At 35.4% G+C, this 16,850-nt stretch overlaps 1 protein-coding gene across 1 annotated transcript in view; it reads right to left on the minus strand.

Moving 5' to 3' along the window:
• The window catches only part of ANXA9 (annexin A9), a 504,993-nt gene that overhangs the window by 174,909 nt on the left and 313,234 nt on the right, over positions 1–16,850 (minus strand). The window contains exons 5-6 of the mRNA XM_044080038.1: positions 8,619–8,732; positions 3,073–3,163 (exon numbers count right to left, since the gene is read on the minus strand). Of these exons, the coding sequence (XP_043935973.1) occupies positions 3,073–3,163; positions 8,619–8,732 (205 nt within the window). The remainder of the gene's footprint in view (positions 1–3,072; positions 3,164–8,618; positions 8,733–16,850) is intronic.

Below are 16,850 nucleotides of genomic sequence, written 5' to 3' on the forward strand. Positions count from 1 at the left end.
TAAACGTTTACCTTTCTCTTATTTAAAGCCATCCATATCACCTCCAGACCTTCATTTGTGCAAATTGTTACTTCTTTTATCCAAATTTTTTGCTATTATTATAATGTCATCTGTATATGTCGACAGAACTGGAATTCTTAACCATTCAGGTATTATATACCCTGCCTCCTTTTGTGATTTATTTCACATACCATCACATTCATAACTAATGCAAAGAGTATACAACTCATTGGACATCCCTGTCTTACACCACTCTTCATTCATACCTCTTGGCGTAGCCATCCATTTACAAGTATTATTACTTTATTACTACTATATGCTGACATACATACTTTACTAAGTTTCTCAGTTATATTATATTCTTTCATTATTACCCATAATATATCATGTCCAATTGTATTATATGCTTTATTAAGGTTTCCTATCATGATTTTCACTCTTCTTTTCTATTCATAATATCATCCACAATTTCTGTAAGTATCCTTATTCTTGAAAACCCTTCACCTTTATAATATATATATATATATATATATATATATATATATATATATATATATGGATTCACTTCAGAAGCTCGAAATACTGAAATCTCGAATTTCAGTATTTTCAGCCCAAGAAGCCGAATCCACATAATAGAGAAAGTTTAAAAGCGTGAAATTCAAAACCTCAAATGCCAGAGGTTTTGAATTTCGTGCTTCTAAAGTTCCGCTGTGGTCATGTATTCAGGTAAGTGTGTGTGTTAAGGGGTTTGGGTAGGGGCTATGGTGTATGTCAGTGTGTTTTGTTGCTGTGATGTGTGTGTGCGAACAGAAAGTAGCTTGTGTCATGGTGTTTTGTGTGTATTTGTATGTAGTGCGACCTCGGAGTGAGAACATTTAAGTAGGGGGTGTGGAGGGGGTGCAGCCCCCCACATGGGGGTACAGGGGGGCTTGCCCCCTTGCTTTCATGTATTAGAGTGATTGTGTGTGTTTGTGTGGTGGATGGTGTGTGTGTGTGTGTGTGTGTGTGTGTGTGTGTGTGTGTGTGTGTGTGTGTGTGTGTGTGTAGTAAAACCACGAAATTCAAAACTTCTGGTATTCGAGGTTTTGAATTTTGCGGTTTTTAGTTTTCGTTGTATTTTGGATTCCACTTCTTGGGCTCAAGATACTGAAATTAGAGATTTCAGTATTTCGAGCTTCTGAAGTGAATCCATATATATATATATATATATATATATATATATATATATATATATATATATATATATATATATATATATATATATATATATATATATATATATATATTGTCTTCTATGCTACTTTCTATTTTAGTTTCAAATCTCTTTCATATTATTTTCATAAATATTTTATAATCATTATTATTCAATACTATTATTATTTTCTTCTATCTTCCTTCTTCCATATGAATTTAAGTATTCTACTACATAATTTTATACATAAAACCTTCAGTTAGCAATTAATTCAAAATTTTTATATTTTTTGCCTATCCCTTCAATTTTTATACATTTCACACCCTATTCCATCTGATTCTGCAGCCAAATCTATATTTGCTTGTCCTAATACTTTATCTAGCTCATTTAAAGTAATTTCCTTTTCCAACTCTTTAGTCTCTTTCTCTGTACTTTTTTATTTTCCATGTTTTTTCATTACCTTCTTTTTTTCTTTAAAATTTTCTTGTACATATTATACTATACTATTCATAATCTTTTTCCTGTGTTCTTTCTATTTCTCCACTTACATTTTTTATTTCTCGCATTATACTACCAACTTCCTTTACTAGTCTGCTTAAGTAACTCAGTGCTTCCTCTCTTTTTCCTTGCAAAAATATCTTTGCTTATTTAGCAATTATTGTATTTTTTCTTGATTTCTTTCATATAATTCTTTTTCTTTGTCAAAGTACTCTCTATCATTATGTTCTAAATATTCCAATGTATTGTTATATGTTCTTTTATATTTTTCTTTTTCTGTTTTTCTCACATTATTGTGCCACTGTAAAGAAAAAACATTTTTTTATATTTTCCTCAAATATCATCTGCCATTCAGGCCAGGTTTTATAAAATGTTCTCACAGCAAATTAAATAAATTCAAGGAATGTGTATGCTTCCACGTAAAGATACATACAGAATTCTAAAATATGTCCATTAGAAATAGATACTTTCTACTATGTGTACACATTCACATGACATTCAGTAAATGAATAACAGGTGCTGTGTATGAGTCTAATTATGCAGTTGGTCATGATTTTCATGGAAATCTTATCAACAACTGAACTTTGTATATGAAATTGCTAGGTACAAAATCTAAGTTACTCAGCCCATTACCAGCAGCAATTAATCACACATCAAAATGGTAGCCCACAGTGTATTCTGTGTTATAATCTGGAATCATTAACTCTGTCTGAATAATGTTCTGTCACTGGCTTTGCGGAGCAACTTTGACAGTGTTTGTAGTCAGATGTATGCATTAAATGACAATTATATGAAAAATCTGGAAGAAGATTTCAGCAACAGGAAAACAATGTTGCTGTTGTGATTGTTTTCAGTTTAAAAGCATCATAGTATTTGATCCTATAGGGCATTTTTAAAGGCATCATTCTCCAACCAAGCATCCCTTGCTTGTATAACAGCCAGACTGTACATCACTAAACTCTTCTCTGTAAATAACTACTAGATTTTTTTATTCACTGTTTAACCATGTTCTTGTGTATTTCATTCTGACACACTTTATGTACCTGGGTATCAAAAGAAAAATAATAACATAAAGCAGTACGGCCTGATGCCCTTAAATCTTCATCCACTAAGAAAGGAGAAACATGCTTATGTGTCCATTTTTAATCTGTAGTTTGACTGAAGAAACTTTTATTCTTAACTGTAGAAGGAAAAGCATTACTCCAAGTAGAAAATAAAAGTGTTAATATTATTATAGATAGTAGGACATTTCTAGCTCTCACAAATCTCCTGAGCAGGTAGTAGGTACCACTGCTAATGATAGATTACCCAAGCAGATGGACTAATGTAAGAAGAGAATGAACTTTAAAAAATATAATTTAAACATAGTATTGATTTCTGACCTTGTTTGTAGACTGTGGCCATATCTTCAAGCTGTTTGTTGCTCCTTGTGATTAGAATCTCATTTAAAACATCTTCATTTGTCCCCAGACCCTGAAAAATAGTCACTTTTGTGTAAATTATATTAGATCACAACACGTGAAGTAAGCAACTTCTCAGTCAACCACCTGTTTATTCTCTGCCTTACTTTTGTCTTTACTTAGCTAGATAAACACAAATAAGTTAGCTTGTTTTCAAGATGAACGTAGGTAATACATTTGAACACTGTATATCAATTAAGATATACACTATTGATCTGTAAGCAAAAACTGTGCTCTTTACAGTTGTTAAGTTATAAATATTTTATAGGTTCCTAGGTTCAGAGGTTCTTACTAAGCTTACAGTCAAAAAAAAAAAAAAAAAACATAAAGAAGCTCAGCCACATCACCCAGTACTGGTGGGAAACTAGCAGTGCCCCCATTAAGTAGATTTTCTCCACATGTTTCTGTGAAAATGTGTGATCACTCACCCAGTCATCTAGACTGCTTTTAAAAGTTTACTAGAGTACCACAATTCTTGATAGGTAAGGGTAGCCTATTCCAGAAACAGGGTATATGTTAGGTTAGGTCTCTGTCATCCCATCTGGTATTGTTGAAGTATAGTTTTAGGTGTCTAAAACAGGAGTTTGCTTTCCCATTTCTTCTATTTAGATGAAGGAGTTCAAGGATTGCTGGTTAATTCATAGCAGAAAACGTTAAGCAAAGATTACCCCTCAGGAGTCTGTATGATACTGAGTTGTGTGACAGAGCTTTACCAGAGTAACTAAGGGTGCTGAGACACGAGACCTTTTTGATGAGGAAACACCGAGGTTTCTTAAGCTGGTTTAGGTGCTTGCTGATGTACATGCTGAAGGGTGCATTATATTCAATGATGGGCCTAATAAGGGATGAATAAAGTCAGACTTTAACTTCTTTGGCTCTTGAGGATAAGCTGTAGAAGGCAGAACATTTTTCTGACCACCACATAGACATGGTGGTCAAAGGAGAGTTTATTATCAACATATGTACCCAAGTCCTTGAGGAGTGTATCAAATTTAAGTGGAATGTTTTCTATATGGTAAGCAACAGTAATGCTAAATTTACCAAATGAAACTGCGCTCCATTTCTGGTGTTGCAGGTAAGCCTATGACCAATAAATCAAACATTTGCTTGGTCCAGTCCTTTCTGGAGAATTTGAGTATCATAAAAGGATTTGATAACCATCCCCAGTTTGCAATCATCAGCAAACCTGGTTAGCCAAAGTCCCCCTGATATCGACTTTTATGTCACAAATATATATACCAAAGAAGAGGGACCCAGGACACACCCTTGTGGAACACCAGTAGTGACATTTTTCTGTCTAGAGCAAACAATGCTAACCTTAATGGTATGGTTTCTGCCAAACAGCTAATTATCAGTCCATTGAACTATATAGGTCAACATTGATTTGGAAGAGTTTTTCAATAATCCCAACATGGGGGGAAATTATACCACCCCAGATGGGACTTGAACCCACAATCCCCATCTTAGGAGGTCAATGCCTTATCCATTATAGCCTGATAATTTACACTGCATTAGATGTGAATGCCTTTCTGCCTATGCTAATTCTCTTGAGTGTACACTAACTAATAATGCCACAGAAGTTATTTATTATAAATAAATATATATTGGCCAACCTTTTCCTGGCAGCACCACAGACAAATCCATAAACGTATGTTAACTCAGAATTTACTAAAAAGATACCACTATTGCCTCACCTGATATCATGCCTTGGCAAAACTTTCCTTACTTTGTCAAGCATCCAAATTCCAGGCTTTACTTCAGCTTTGCTATCAAGCTTACCAGTTATGACAACTTTGCCACATGTCAGCATTTTTAGAAATGCTCCATTAAAAAATAATAGAATTTCATCAGTGTCTTGATCATATTTATGCAGTCAGTTTAAAAAAAACACAGCAGGTCTCCTCTAAGAACAAGCTACAAGCCCAGTGGTATCTACCCCAACATCAAAAAAATAATAATAATAACAAAGGGCAAGCTATATAGGATGAAAAATAAACAAAAAAAGTAGGATAAACCAGGGTGGTATAAATACAAAAATAGCAAAATTATATACCTGCAGAATAAGGCACAGTAAACCAATAAAAAAAGATTAAATTATCAAAGTGCTCACAAGATGAAGGCCTCTTTACAAATGCGAAAGACAGCAAGACATCATTTTAACTACATTAGCCAAGGAAAAAATAGTAATAATACTAAAAATACAAATAAAAACGTAAGACAGTGACATCCTAACCAAACAGGGGGAAACCCTTTGTTAAATCCAAGTCTTGCACACTGAGACTTTTCAAACCATCTCTATTCACACTTTAAGAAGGCACCGCATCCTATTATATATAAAGAGGAGTATGACAGCTCCTATAATGATTACGGAAGGCACTACAGCTGCCCTTTCTAAAATCTGTCGCTTGACTTTAAGATGACCAGATACCTTTCTAGGGATATTTTAGGCAAACAGAAACTGTATTATGACTAATATTGTTATTGCTGAACGTGACTCTTTGGTGCAGAATTAGTGTATGGCCAATGTGTTTTAGTACATTTCTCGACGGCACTGATGTATTTGAATTACCGTTTATTTTGTACCTGCTATGATTATAAGTGTTTACTTGTACTAAACATTATATATTTCTTCTGATGGCTTATAAATACTCTACACGCTCAGTGTATTACAACATTTCCTGCATTGTTACTTCAGTGTATGTGTTTTTTACCTGCTAAGCAAAAGTTGTTTATGAACACTGAAAGTCAGATATGCCACTGCATTATACTATTTTTGACTGCATGCCTGAGTCATGGCTGAAATAAAAAAAAAGGGTTCAGGCTATTTGACAGCGAGAGTTTTCTCTGTAGGTATATTTAGTTGGGGACACATAGCTGAAATGAAATTCAGCTGCAGAGACTTATGGTTGTCACAAATTCAATGTAGCACCATACCAACAGTTTCAATAACCAAGTGCATGGGGGGGGGGGGGGTAATGTTCACATGTTCCCAGGGCACTAAGAGATAGCAGGCAGTATGGCAGGCATCATCAGCAGGATGTCCAGTGGGTATATCAGTGGCAGTGAAAATGCAGTTTACAACAAGCAATGCCTTTATTAATGTTCAGTGTGGGCCATTACTTCCTTTACAGTCTCTAGGCAGCAGTACCTAAACACATACTGGAACAGAAGTATAACTACAGCAACATGCAGGATTTCCTCTGGCTATAACACAGTTCTACATGGTGTAGTTTTATAAGCATGTATTGCAGCCTGAGGCACAACAAACATTGCTTCCTCTGCCATTATACACTTGGTTATTGAACTTGGGGCATGGTGCTGAGTCTATATACAGAGTAAATTTGCAATAGACATATGTCTCTGCTGCTGGATTTCACTTCAGCCATGCATTCTCCAACTAAATTTACCCACAGGACATCTCTCATGCTTAACAGTCTGAATCTGACAGCAGTTTGATCCTAAATCTTTGATTTATGAGACACTCTATCACTTATGGGTCCTAGGTCCATAGCTACTTAATAGGCTACTGATCTGTGATGATCTTAAGAAGTCAGGTCTTGCATTCCCATGGTAATTATTAGCCATTATATTTTGAAATATGAATATTCAAAGACAGGCAGAACAAGTATATATTGCAGTAACAAGTATGTGAAACGGTTCCTTTGAGCAATTAACATTGGATGCAAATAAGGTGTAGTGAAGGCCAAGAAATATTTGCTACTCTGGCAATGGGTGAATTTATGATGATTTTATCATGAATCCAAAATGCTGACTATCACAGAAAGTTAATAATACTTTAAAGATTACTGGGGTTTGTGTAATGTTACCACCTGTTCTGTCCATGACAAGAGATTAGTTATTATCACATAAGGTCACAGTCTAATCCAAACACTAATAATCATAAGCAGTCAGGAATGCCTTAATATTGGGAAAATGTTATGAGTATAATGTGTGTTTAATACTGCTGCTAGTCAAAGGTATCTGTCAAAGCTAAAGGCTGACACACCAACACATATTTTCTCTCTCTCTCTCTCTCTCTCTCCCTCTCTTTCCGTTTCTTGCAGTCACCTAAACTATAAGTGATACAGTATACTATCTGCTCACAACATCTGATTCTAATCTATTATCTCATTCTCTGTGTAGTCTATCTCTTTCTCATAACATATCACTTCATTATGACCAGGACACTACTGTAATTATCACATTTTCTTTCAAAGAAAATATTGGTCTAACAAAGGCTATGTGTTTAAAACAGCCTAACAAGTTATAAATTGCAATCTGTTTTCCTTCTCTGGATTTAACTAATCTTCGTGCACATCTCTTTTTATGGTGATTTATTTTCCAATTAAATGTCAACAGCAGTTGAATGGGGCTGTTATCTTCTCTGCTAAATGTACATGGACTCTCATGCAACATACTGGTCTTCTAAAGTTTCACGCTCACACATATACATACAGTCACACACATACACTGTGTCATATTAAGTATCTAAGCTGCACACATTGTTCCCCACACTGGCATTTTTACAGTATTTTTTTAACCAATGAAGAAGGTGTGATGTATTTCCGTTTTCAGACACAAGTGGATATTAAAGCACAGTATTTAACATCAGTAGCTTAATAACGTCTGATGAAGGACACCTTTTGATCCAAAAGCTGAAGTAAGTGTAAAATCTATGATGGTCTAACAAAAGATATTACATCACCTCTGCATTCTAGTGTCTTTGTTTTTGAGTGAACCAACATGGCATTTTTTAATTTTTTCTACATTGTAGGTAGGATGAGGCTTGAACATAATACAAGGCCCCAACATGGCATTTCTTAATTTTATTCTGCATTGTAGGTAGGATGAGGATTGAACATAGTACAAGGCCATGACCAAGACTTGAAAAGAAAACAGACTGATCTTTTTTATGTGTCTTAAGCAAGTGTTCTTCCTCTTGTGTTCAGGACCACACATTATCAGAGGCTTTTCCTAGAAAAATTGAGTAACAAGGCCCTTCTATCACAGTGCACTTTCTACTGGCATCACCTTTGGCCGCAACATGATGACCCTGCAGGTCTATGAGAAAATAGCAAAGAATGTATTTGTTAAATGTTATAACTTAGACAAAAGTAGTTAATTGTATGTACTGAAATGAAAAGAACTGAAACTGACATCCTATGAATGTAAAGTTCAGACTCCATGCATATTAGAAAAATCCATATAGAAAACCTGTCTTAGCTGCCAGAACACATTAGCTTTATGACGGCCATTGTATAAAAAACATTTACATACCACTCACTGTCCATTATTTTTCCCTGTAGAAAACTAACATAACTCAATAACACAGTATGATTTCAGGAAGATAATAAGTATTCCATGCACATCGACCAAATCACCATGGTCTTACAAAATGAACATATTCCTTACTCGAACCTGCTCTACTTTTGTCCTGTCCCACCCTTATTTTCCACTGTAATGGATACCTTTAATGCTGCTTTTACTTCATGAGCATCAAACTGGGCTGGTGTTTTCATCAGTCCAAGGATTAGCTTCTCCAAGTTACCTGAAAGTGCTGTACTAAGAAGTTTCACCAGATCCTGAGGGGAAAAAACAAATAATCATGCATGTTGGAAACCAGCACAGTTTGAATCATTTCAGTATTAGTCTGAAAAGAGTTACAGAAAGAAATACAGCAATTACAAAATAAAACTTACATTTACTGATTATCGCTGACCATAGAAAAATACATTCATGACCCTGATGTACATTTACAAGTATGAGAACAGGATAAATGCTTAGGCAGGTGGCCCTAAAGCCCAGTGAAGTCAAGAAATTGCAATAAAAGTTATTATTTCACAATATGCAAAAGCTGATCTGAAAAACTGAGTGCGCCATGCATTTTGCATGCAAATGGTCAGTAAGTCAAACATATACTTTATAATGTTGCTGAAAGCTTCTCCAGCATTTTGTTAGCATTTTGGAATTTGGGAAGCATTCTGCCAAGCACAGTTCTAGACAGAGACAAGCATAAACATACTACTCTAAATGTATAAAGAGTTTCTAGCTTAAATATGACCTCAGAGTTGATTATTTAAGTCAATGTGAGGTGTAAGAGATGCATCCTCCATGCAGATAATACAGGTGCTTTTCCGCAGTTAAAAGTTTTCTGGACTTGCATCAATTTGAACTGCTGAGATCATTATACTCTGCATTCAGGCTCAGATTGAATGGCATTGCTTATATAATATTTTCCTGATAACAGTGTATAAAGGAAGGTAGCTGTGTATTTTAAATAGAAAATTCCAGCTCCCTACAGATAACACTTGACATGCAGGTATGAATATGGCTATTCTAGTGCAGCTATTCAAAAAGTAATGGATACAGCCATTTAAAATTGAATATGCACAAACATTTCTTTTTGGCCCCTTGGCCCAGTCAGTCTTTACAATCTTTGCTATTTAGAGAAACATTTTAGCCGAGCAACAGCCCTTTTTACAAAAACTGCAATGAATAACATCCTGTCTTTCTAGTTCATTTTTGGATTCCTTAACTGTGTATTTCACCTTTGTTTCATCACTGGGAACCTATCTGTTAGTCCAGCATGCTGTCCTATATAATGAATTGCTACTAACTACTTTGTTTATGTTTCAGATTGTGTGAGTTTGTTTTTTAATGCTTCTTTTTGCTGAAAGATGCTACCTTCTTATACTTTATTACTTCATTTGAAGTACTTCAAACATTTCACTGTATCCTTCTCTTCCTTACTTTCCTCAAGAATATGCACACTGGACTTTGTAGTTAGTTTTCAGATGTCTTATATTACAGTATTTGCAACATTTTAATTCCTTTCCAATTCACTACTCCCATCCTGATTATTTTGCAGAAACTGAATTATACCCGATAAAAACTTTTAACAAATTTCTTATTAATAGGGTGGTAAGCTTCAGTTTCTACTGATAGCACCTCCATCTTGCATCCCATAATTCCCATAACTGCTCTCCACAGATTATTTGCCACTGTACATGCATCTAACTTTGTGTCACCTAATATGGCTGCCTCAGTTCCTTCTCTTCCAGTCTTGTTGTTGGCATAATCCTCATATCTTGTACTCCTACTAGTAATTTTCTTTGTCAGCTACAGTGTTTACAATAACTCTAAGCAAACAGACATTTGATCCACCTTAAAATATGCTGTGCCTTTTCTCTATAACATTTTGTTTCAGTCACATCTACTATGAAGGATCAGAATGTTAATGCTGAGAAATCAGTTACACAAGAACAAACTATAAAACACATCTGTGACATCCATTGCAACAGCAGAGATCAAAAACATTTTCTGTCAGGTGACAATTCCTTTCATGCAGCTCACATGGGGACACCCCCAAACGTATGTATATCATTTCTGTAGTCCAACAACATTGGGAAAAAGAGAAACTCCAAAAAAAGTGTAAAATAGACTCAAGCAATCATTATGTTCATTCCACTCTCTCTCAAGTTATACAAATTACCAGGGTTCAGAGGATGAATATACCATGTGCAGTGTCAAGGAAACAGCTCTACTATCGTAGTCATTATTCACAAAACACAAACAACATTTCAAATTAGACTTCCATATGCACTACCAACTTACATCCCCATGACAAACTTGTAATTCAACAGACCGTCTTATCTAGTCCATTAAACTATACACCTATTTGCATTATTTACATAGATGTACACACATAAGCACCCCCACTGTTCCCAGTATTACCTTTCCCATCTGTCTCTAGCCCTTCTCTAAAAATCACAATCAAGGTAGCCAACAGGAAATTTGTTTTAAGTTTTGTTTTTCATTAGTGCTTATCACCTTTTCTTCCTTTCTTATTTTTTTTCTACCAGGCTTATAACCCCCGATCTGTGAGCTTCACTACACTTTCACATTTCATTATTATTGGTTTTTGTTTGACCGTGGTAATTTGACTACGCACAAGAACCCCTTTTCAGTGGAATACTGGGAAGAAAAGCACCTGCATAATTTTCATAACATTAATACAACAGGAACAGTGTACAGTAGCAGTATACATTATTAAAATTTCCAATCTATATTTGTTTAGAATAGACTGTAGACAGACCCCTTTACTTGTTATAGTGTTGACATGGCGTAGTTATTTGAGAGAGCCTGTAAACAAACATCTAGATATATTTTGTAGGGATTACAATACACACACATATTTTATATATATGCCCCCCTGCTAACAGTTGAAAGGTAAGTGTTTGGTGTGTGTTATGTGTTTATTTTACATGGTCAGCTTTTCGAAAGTCGATCATATGGTCTCTGCCATATGAAAGTCGACTTTCTGAAGAGGCAAACATGTAAAGTAGACCCATATATATATATATATATATATATATATATATATATAAACACAAAATTTTCAAAAATGGAAAAGGCCAGTATGTATACAGGGAAAAGAAAAATATTTCCACAAAAAACAGATCACCACTTTAGAAGCAAATGATAAATATCAATGTTTAATGAAAATTCCATGCTGCAGCATACATCACGCAAACACAGGATCAGAGTTTCACACAGACGGCTTTCTCAATGATGTGGGGCATTTAGCACTTATATAAGCTTTTACAGACACATGACATGCTTGCAACCAATGAGTGAATGTTACAATTTATTAACAAATAATCTTAACATTCATCCATTGGTTGAATGTTACAGTTTATTCAGAAATCGGGGAAAGGAAAATACAGGAAAAACATAGGTATATCCTAAAGAATGCCATATAATACTGTCATCTGGAGGCTGAAAGCCAACTTTGACCAGAAGTGTAAAGGGTGAATAGCCTTTTAAAATAAACAGCAAATACTGTGCAGCTAATAAACAATTGCTTCATGAGGATCATCTTTTTGAAATTGGTTATATTATACAGAAATGGAGGTAACTGAGAATTAGACAATAACTGAGAACCAGAAATGTTTTCAACAATGCCTTACAGCACTTTCAGGCTATCTTTTAAAAACACATGCCTGATAGTGTGTTAAAGGGATCATGAGGCAAAGTTACTCAAAGAATATCTCTTCACCCAAAGTGCAGCTGCACTCACTCAGGTCATGTTACATGAACCCTGCACACCCCTTTACCTCTGTTTCGTCCTTCCTTATCTCATTTTGTCATCCCCTTACTTACTGCCTGTCGTTCGTACTGCTCCCTTTTTCACTTTTCATCCCCTTACTTACTGCCTGTCGTTCATACTGCTCCCTTTTTCACTTTTCATCCCCTTACTTACTGCCTGTCATTCGTACTGCTCCCTTTTTCACTTTTCATCCCCTTACTTACTGCCTGTCGTTCATACTGCTCCCTTTTTCACTTTTCATCCCCTTACTTACTGCCTGTCGTTCATACTGCTCCCTTTTTCACTTTTCATCCCCTTACTTACTGCCCGTCGTTCGTACTGCTCCCTTTTTCACTTTTCATCCCCTTACTTACTGCCTGTCGTTCGTACTGCTCCCTTTTTCACTTTTCATCCCCTTACTTACTGCCTGTCGTTCGTACTGCTCCCTTTTTCACTTTTCATCCCCTTACTTACTGCCTGTCATTTGTACTGCTCCCTTTTTCACTTTTCATCCCCTTACTTACTGCCTGTCGTTCGTACTGCTCCCTTTTTCACTTTTCATCCCCTTACTTACTGCCTGTCGTTCGTACTGCTCCCTTTTTCACTTTTCATCCCCTTACTTACTGCCTGTCGTTCGTACTGCTCCCTTTTTCACTTTTCATCCCCTTACTTACTGCCTGTCGCTCACTGCTCCTTTTTCACTTTTCATCCCCTTACTTACTGCCTGTCGTTCGTACTGCTCCCTTTTTCACTCTGCCTCTCTCTCACTGCTCTTCTCATTTCTACTCCTCTAACCTCTGCACGCCTCTCTTACCTTTTTTCTGTGCTCTCTCTATGGTATCCTTTCCTGTAACTCTTTTCATTTGCCTCTTCTAATGTGTTCATACCTCTCTATATACTGATATGTTACTATCTCTGCAGCATAAGCCATCTCAGTTATTATGGCTGCATATTATCCATAAAGCTCTAAACATGATTCCATTTTTCCATCCATGTTTTTACACTGTACACTGCTTCTTGAACTAAATGCTGTAGCATATTCTTTAATCTTGTAAATATGTATATATATTTGGTTTTTAGCATATCTTCATGTCTGTAAATATATATTGTTCATTTCTTTAGTGATGCTATTCACTCAGGAAGTGCTTGCAAATGGCCCATCAGTGCAGTACCCCAGTAAATAAATAGAAATAACTAAAGTATATAATTACTGGTTGCAAGAACAACAGAAGGGTTTCAGCACTTTGGCATTTAAACGTTTATACGTTGTTTCTTATTCAACAATGGCACCCTGCCATATCTCTCAACTGTCCAGAATTTTGCAGAATGTCCAGATTTATGCTTCATATTTTTAGTTTGTTCCTCATAAAATTTGTGATTTTCTGACAAATCACTGAGGATTGAAGTCACTGAATAATGACATACTACTGAGATTCAGATTCCATGTCTAATAGAAAATGCATGCTAACACACAACCTGTTATTGTATCAATGTTTTAAGTTTATATGAACAATATATACAAGCATATCTCTCAACTTCTTAGAGCAAGAAATCTGGAAAAAGCAATCAATAAAAGTGGGAAGAAGGCCCCAAAAAAGGGGCAATTTTTAAATATTGATCTTACAGACATAGAAAGTTGATAGAATAATAGGTTTTACTTTAGCATGAATTTTCTGAAAGGTATGAAGTGTTAAACCCAAATGTCTGTCATTATTTTCTACTTCAATCACTGCCACTAATCTGCCACAAAAACACAATTTTATGAAAAATGGACCAAAAATAAGAGGCAAAAATCTGGACATTCTGTGAAAATCTAAACAGTTGAGAAGTATGTTTACAATCTGTCCCTATTTTTGAGCCTTTGTCCTCCCAACATTTTGAGATTTGTCCAGATTTTTTGTGCTAAGAGGGTGAGAGGTATGGTAACCTCACAAGAAATTAAATAGTTTAGTCATCTAGTATCAACTTTATAAGACAGAACAAATAAAAATTCTTGCACTAAATCGCATTCTAGGGAGACTACAGCCTGACTCTGACTACAGGACTATTATGGTTTAAGTCTTTATTCACATTTCACATCTACTTCTATTCCCAACAGCAATCTCTCTTTCATCAGAATCATTTGTTGACCTTATATGTTCTTCATCATTACATGTAACTCTTCTTTGAATTCCTGTAATATACAATGAATCAGTCCTGAATCTCCTGTTACATCTCCAGCACTCATCATTAGTTTCTGGATAACTATATTTCAACCTTTCTGGGGTACAGAAATATTTATGTGCACACTTTTCCCAAAAATATGAAGCTTCCTTCTCCTTAGCATTTTCTCTGGGAAGTGGTATAGCCTTTGGCAGCAGCCATCTATGATGTCCTTATTCACTAATATTTCTCATTCCCGTTTCATCCTCTTTATGTTTTCCCACACACTTCTTCCCATAGTCTGCATCACTTTGAGATAATCCTCTCTGCAAACCTGAGCTGTTGCCTAATTTTTAAGACCAATTTTATCAATCACAAGCAGTCCTGATTCTTTATGTTAGCCCAATACATCATAGTATGTATATGTATATATATATATATATATATATATATATATATATATATATATGGGTCTACTTCATTTGCCCTAACTTCCGATTGCCCGACACCCATTTGCCCGACCCCATTTGACCAAAATTTCATTTGACCGACAAGTATTATTGGCAAGAAAATCGGATATGCCTCCTTCCCCACTGTAGTGCGACCCTGGAGTTAGAATATATAGTTAGGGTTATATAGTTTTACTAAGCAATATTAAAGCAAAACTAAACCCCATTGTGGGGGGCTGTGCCCCCCCCTACTTATATATTCTAAATTTCAGTTATTTGGTCTCGGGCAAATGGGTGTCGGTCAACTGGAAGTTAGGGCAAATGAAGTAGACCCATATATATATATATATATATATATATATATATATATATATTTTCCCTTTGCAATCCTGAAATACTTAAATATCGAAATTCAGCATCTTCAGACTGTAAAGCCGAACACTGAAAAACCTGAAACCCCAAAAGCGCGAAATTCAAAATCGCAACTGCCCACATGCACACTTCACACACAAACACACATACACCTGCCTCCCTACACTACAAACCCACAAAACACACACAAACACAACAAAACAAACACACATGGGGACCCTACATATAAGCAGGGGGGCAAGCCCCCCACACCCCCACTACTCAGATATATTAACTCTGAGGTCGCACTAAAAACACAAACACACAAAAAGCACCACTACACATTTTACACTCCCCTTGCACAAACACAAATCACATACATACAAATACCACCACTCTCAACACTTACACACTCATAATCTTACCTACTTACCCTAACCCACACCTCAAAACTCTAAACACACTCACACACACTAAACTCCCTACCCAAAACCCTAGTAAAACATCACTTATCTGAATCTACAGCTACATCCACATACCACACTGCACATCATGAACACAGGGAATCCCACATCACATACGTGCCTCCACAACCGCGGATTCAACATTTCTGCATTCAGCATTTTTGCATTCGGGATTATGCACTTTCGCACAAGTGAAGTTTCGGCACTTTAGTCTTGAGCTACTGAAATTCGATATTTCAGTAGTTCGAGATTCTGAAGTGAAACCTTGTATATATATATATATATATATATATATATATATATATATATATATATATATATATACCATCTTGCAAATTAAATTATTTACATCCTCACAACTAAGTAAATTGTTTCCTCTTAATAACTGATCTCAACTTATAATAGTAGTACCTTGTCGACATCATCATTATTCCGCTATTTTTTCTAGAATCATCTATTCTACCACCAATTAAAAATATCTTTATTTATTTATTTGTTCATTTATTTATTGGTGCCATTCTTTAATTCTATTTATTTGATAAATTTTCTTATTCCTCTCCCAATTTCCTATAAAAGTAGCACCCTTAATTATTCTGATTTTGTCCTCCAAATCACCTCAAGTCAGTCTCTTTTGCCTAGCCATCTTGTGTTTATCATTATCATCTTATTCCAGATAGCATCACAATGCTGTGCCCCACACTCAATCATCATTAGTAATTGACTTGTTTTAAAATATGTCTCTATATCAGAGAGTCCAGTCCCCCCCAACTCTTGCTAATATGACTCTATCCCATCACAATTGCGTTTTCTCAATGGACTATAAAAGTTACACATCCATTGTCTAGTCTTTATCAACACTGAATTAGCTGGAAGGTGCCAAAATGATTCGGCTAAATATAAAAGATGCAGGACATGTCAGAGTAGTATCTGTACTCGCTGATGTATTTCTAGGTTAATACTAGGCCAGTTTTGTAATTTTCCATGCATCAATTTTATCCTTTTCTTGTATAATGTTTGCATTGATTTTTCATAATTGTGCATTAGCCATTTTATATTCATAAATATTTAATTGTTTTTTCTTTACACATTCATGTGTATTCTTCCATTAAATATTTTTATGAGTTAAATTAAGGCCCCCTGCCCTACTTTTATCATCATTTATTTGATAACCTGCTATTTATCTAAACTGTCTCAACAACCTAAAGA

The sequence above is a fragment of the Protopterus annectens genome, chromosome 8.part0 (assembly GCF_019279795.1).
Source record: "Protopterus annectens isolate FY-2018-M chromosome 8.part0, PAN1.0, whole genome shotgun sequence".
NCBI classification, from domain to species: domain Eukaryota; kingdom Metazoa; phylum Chordata; order Ceratodontiformes; family Protopteridae; genus Protopterus; species Protopterus annectens.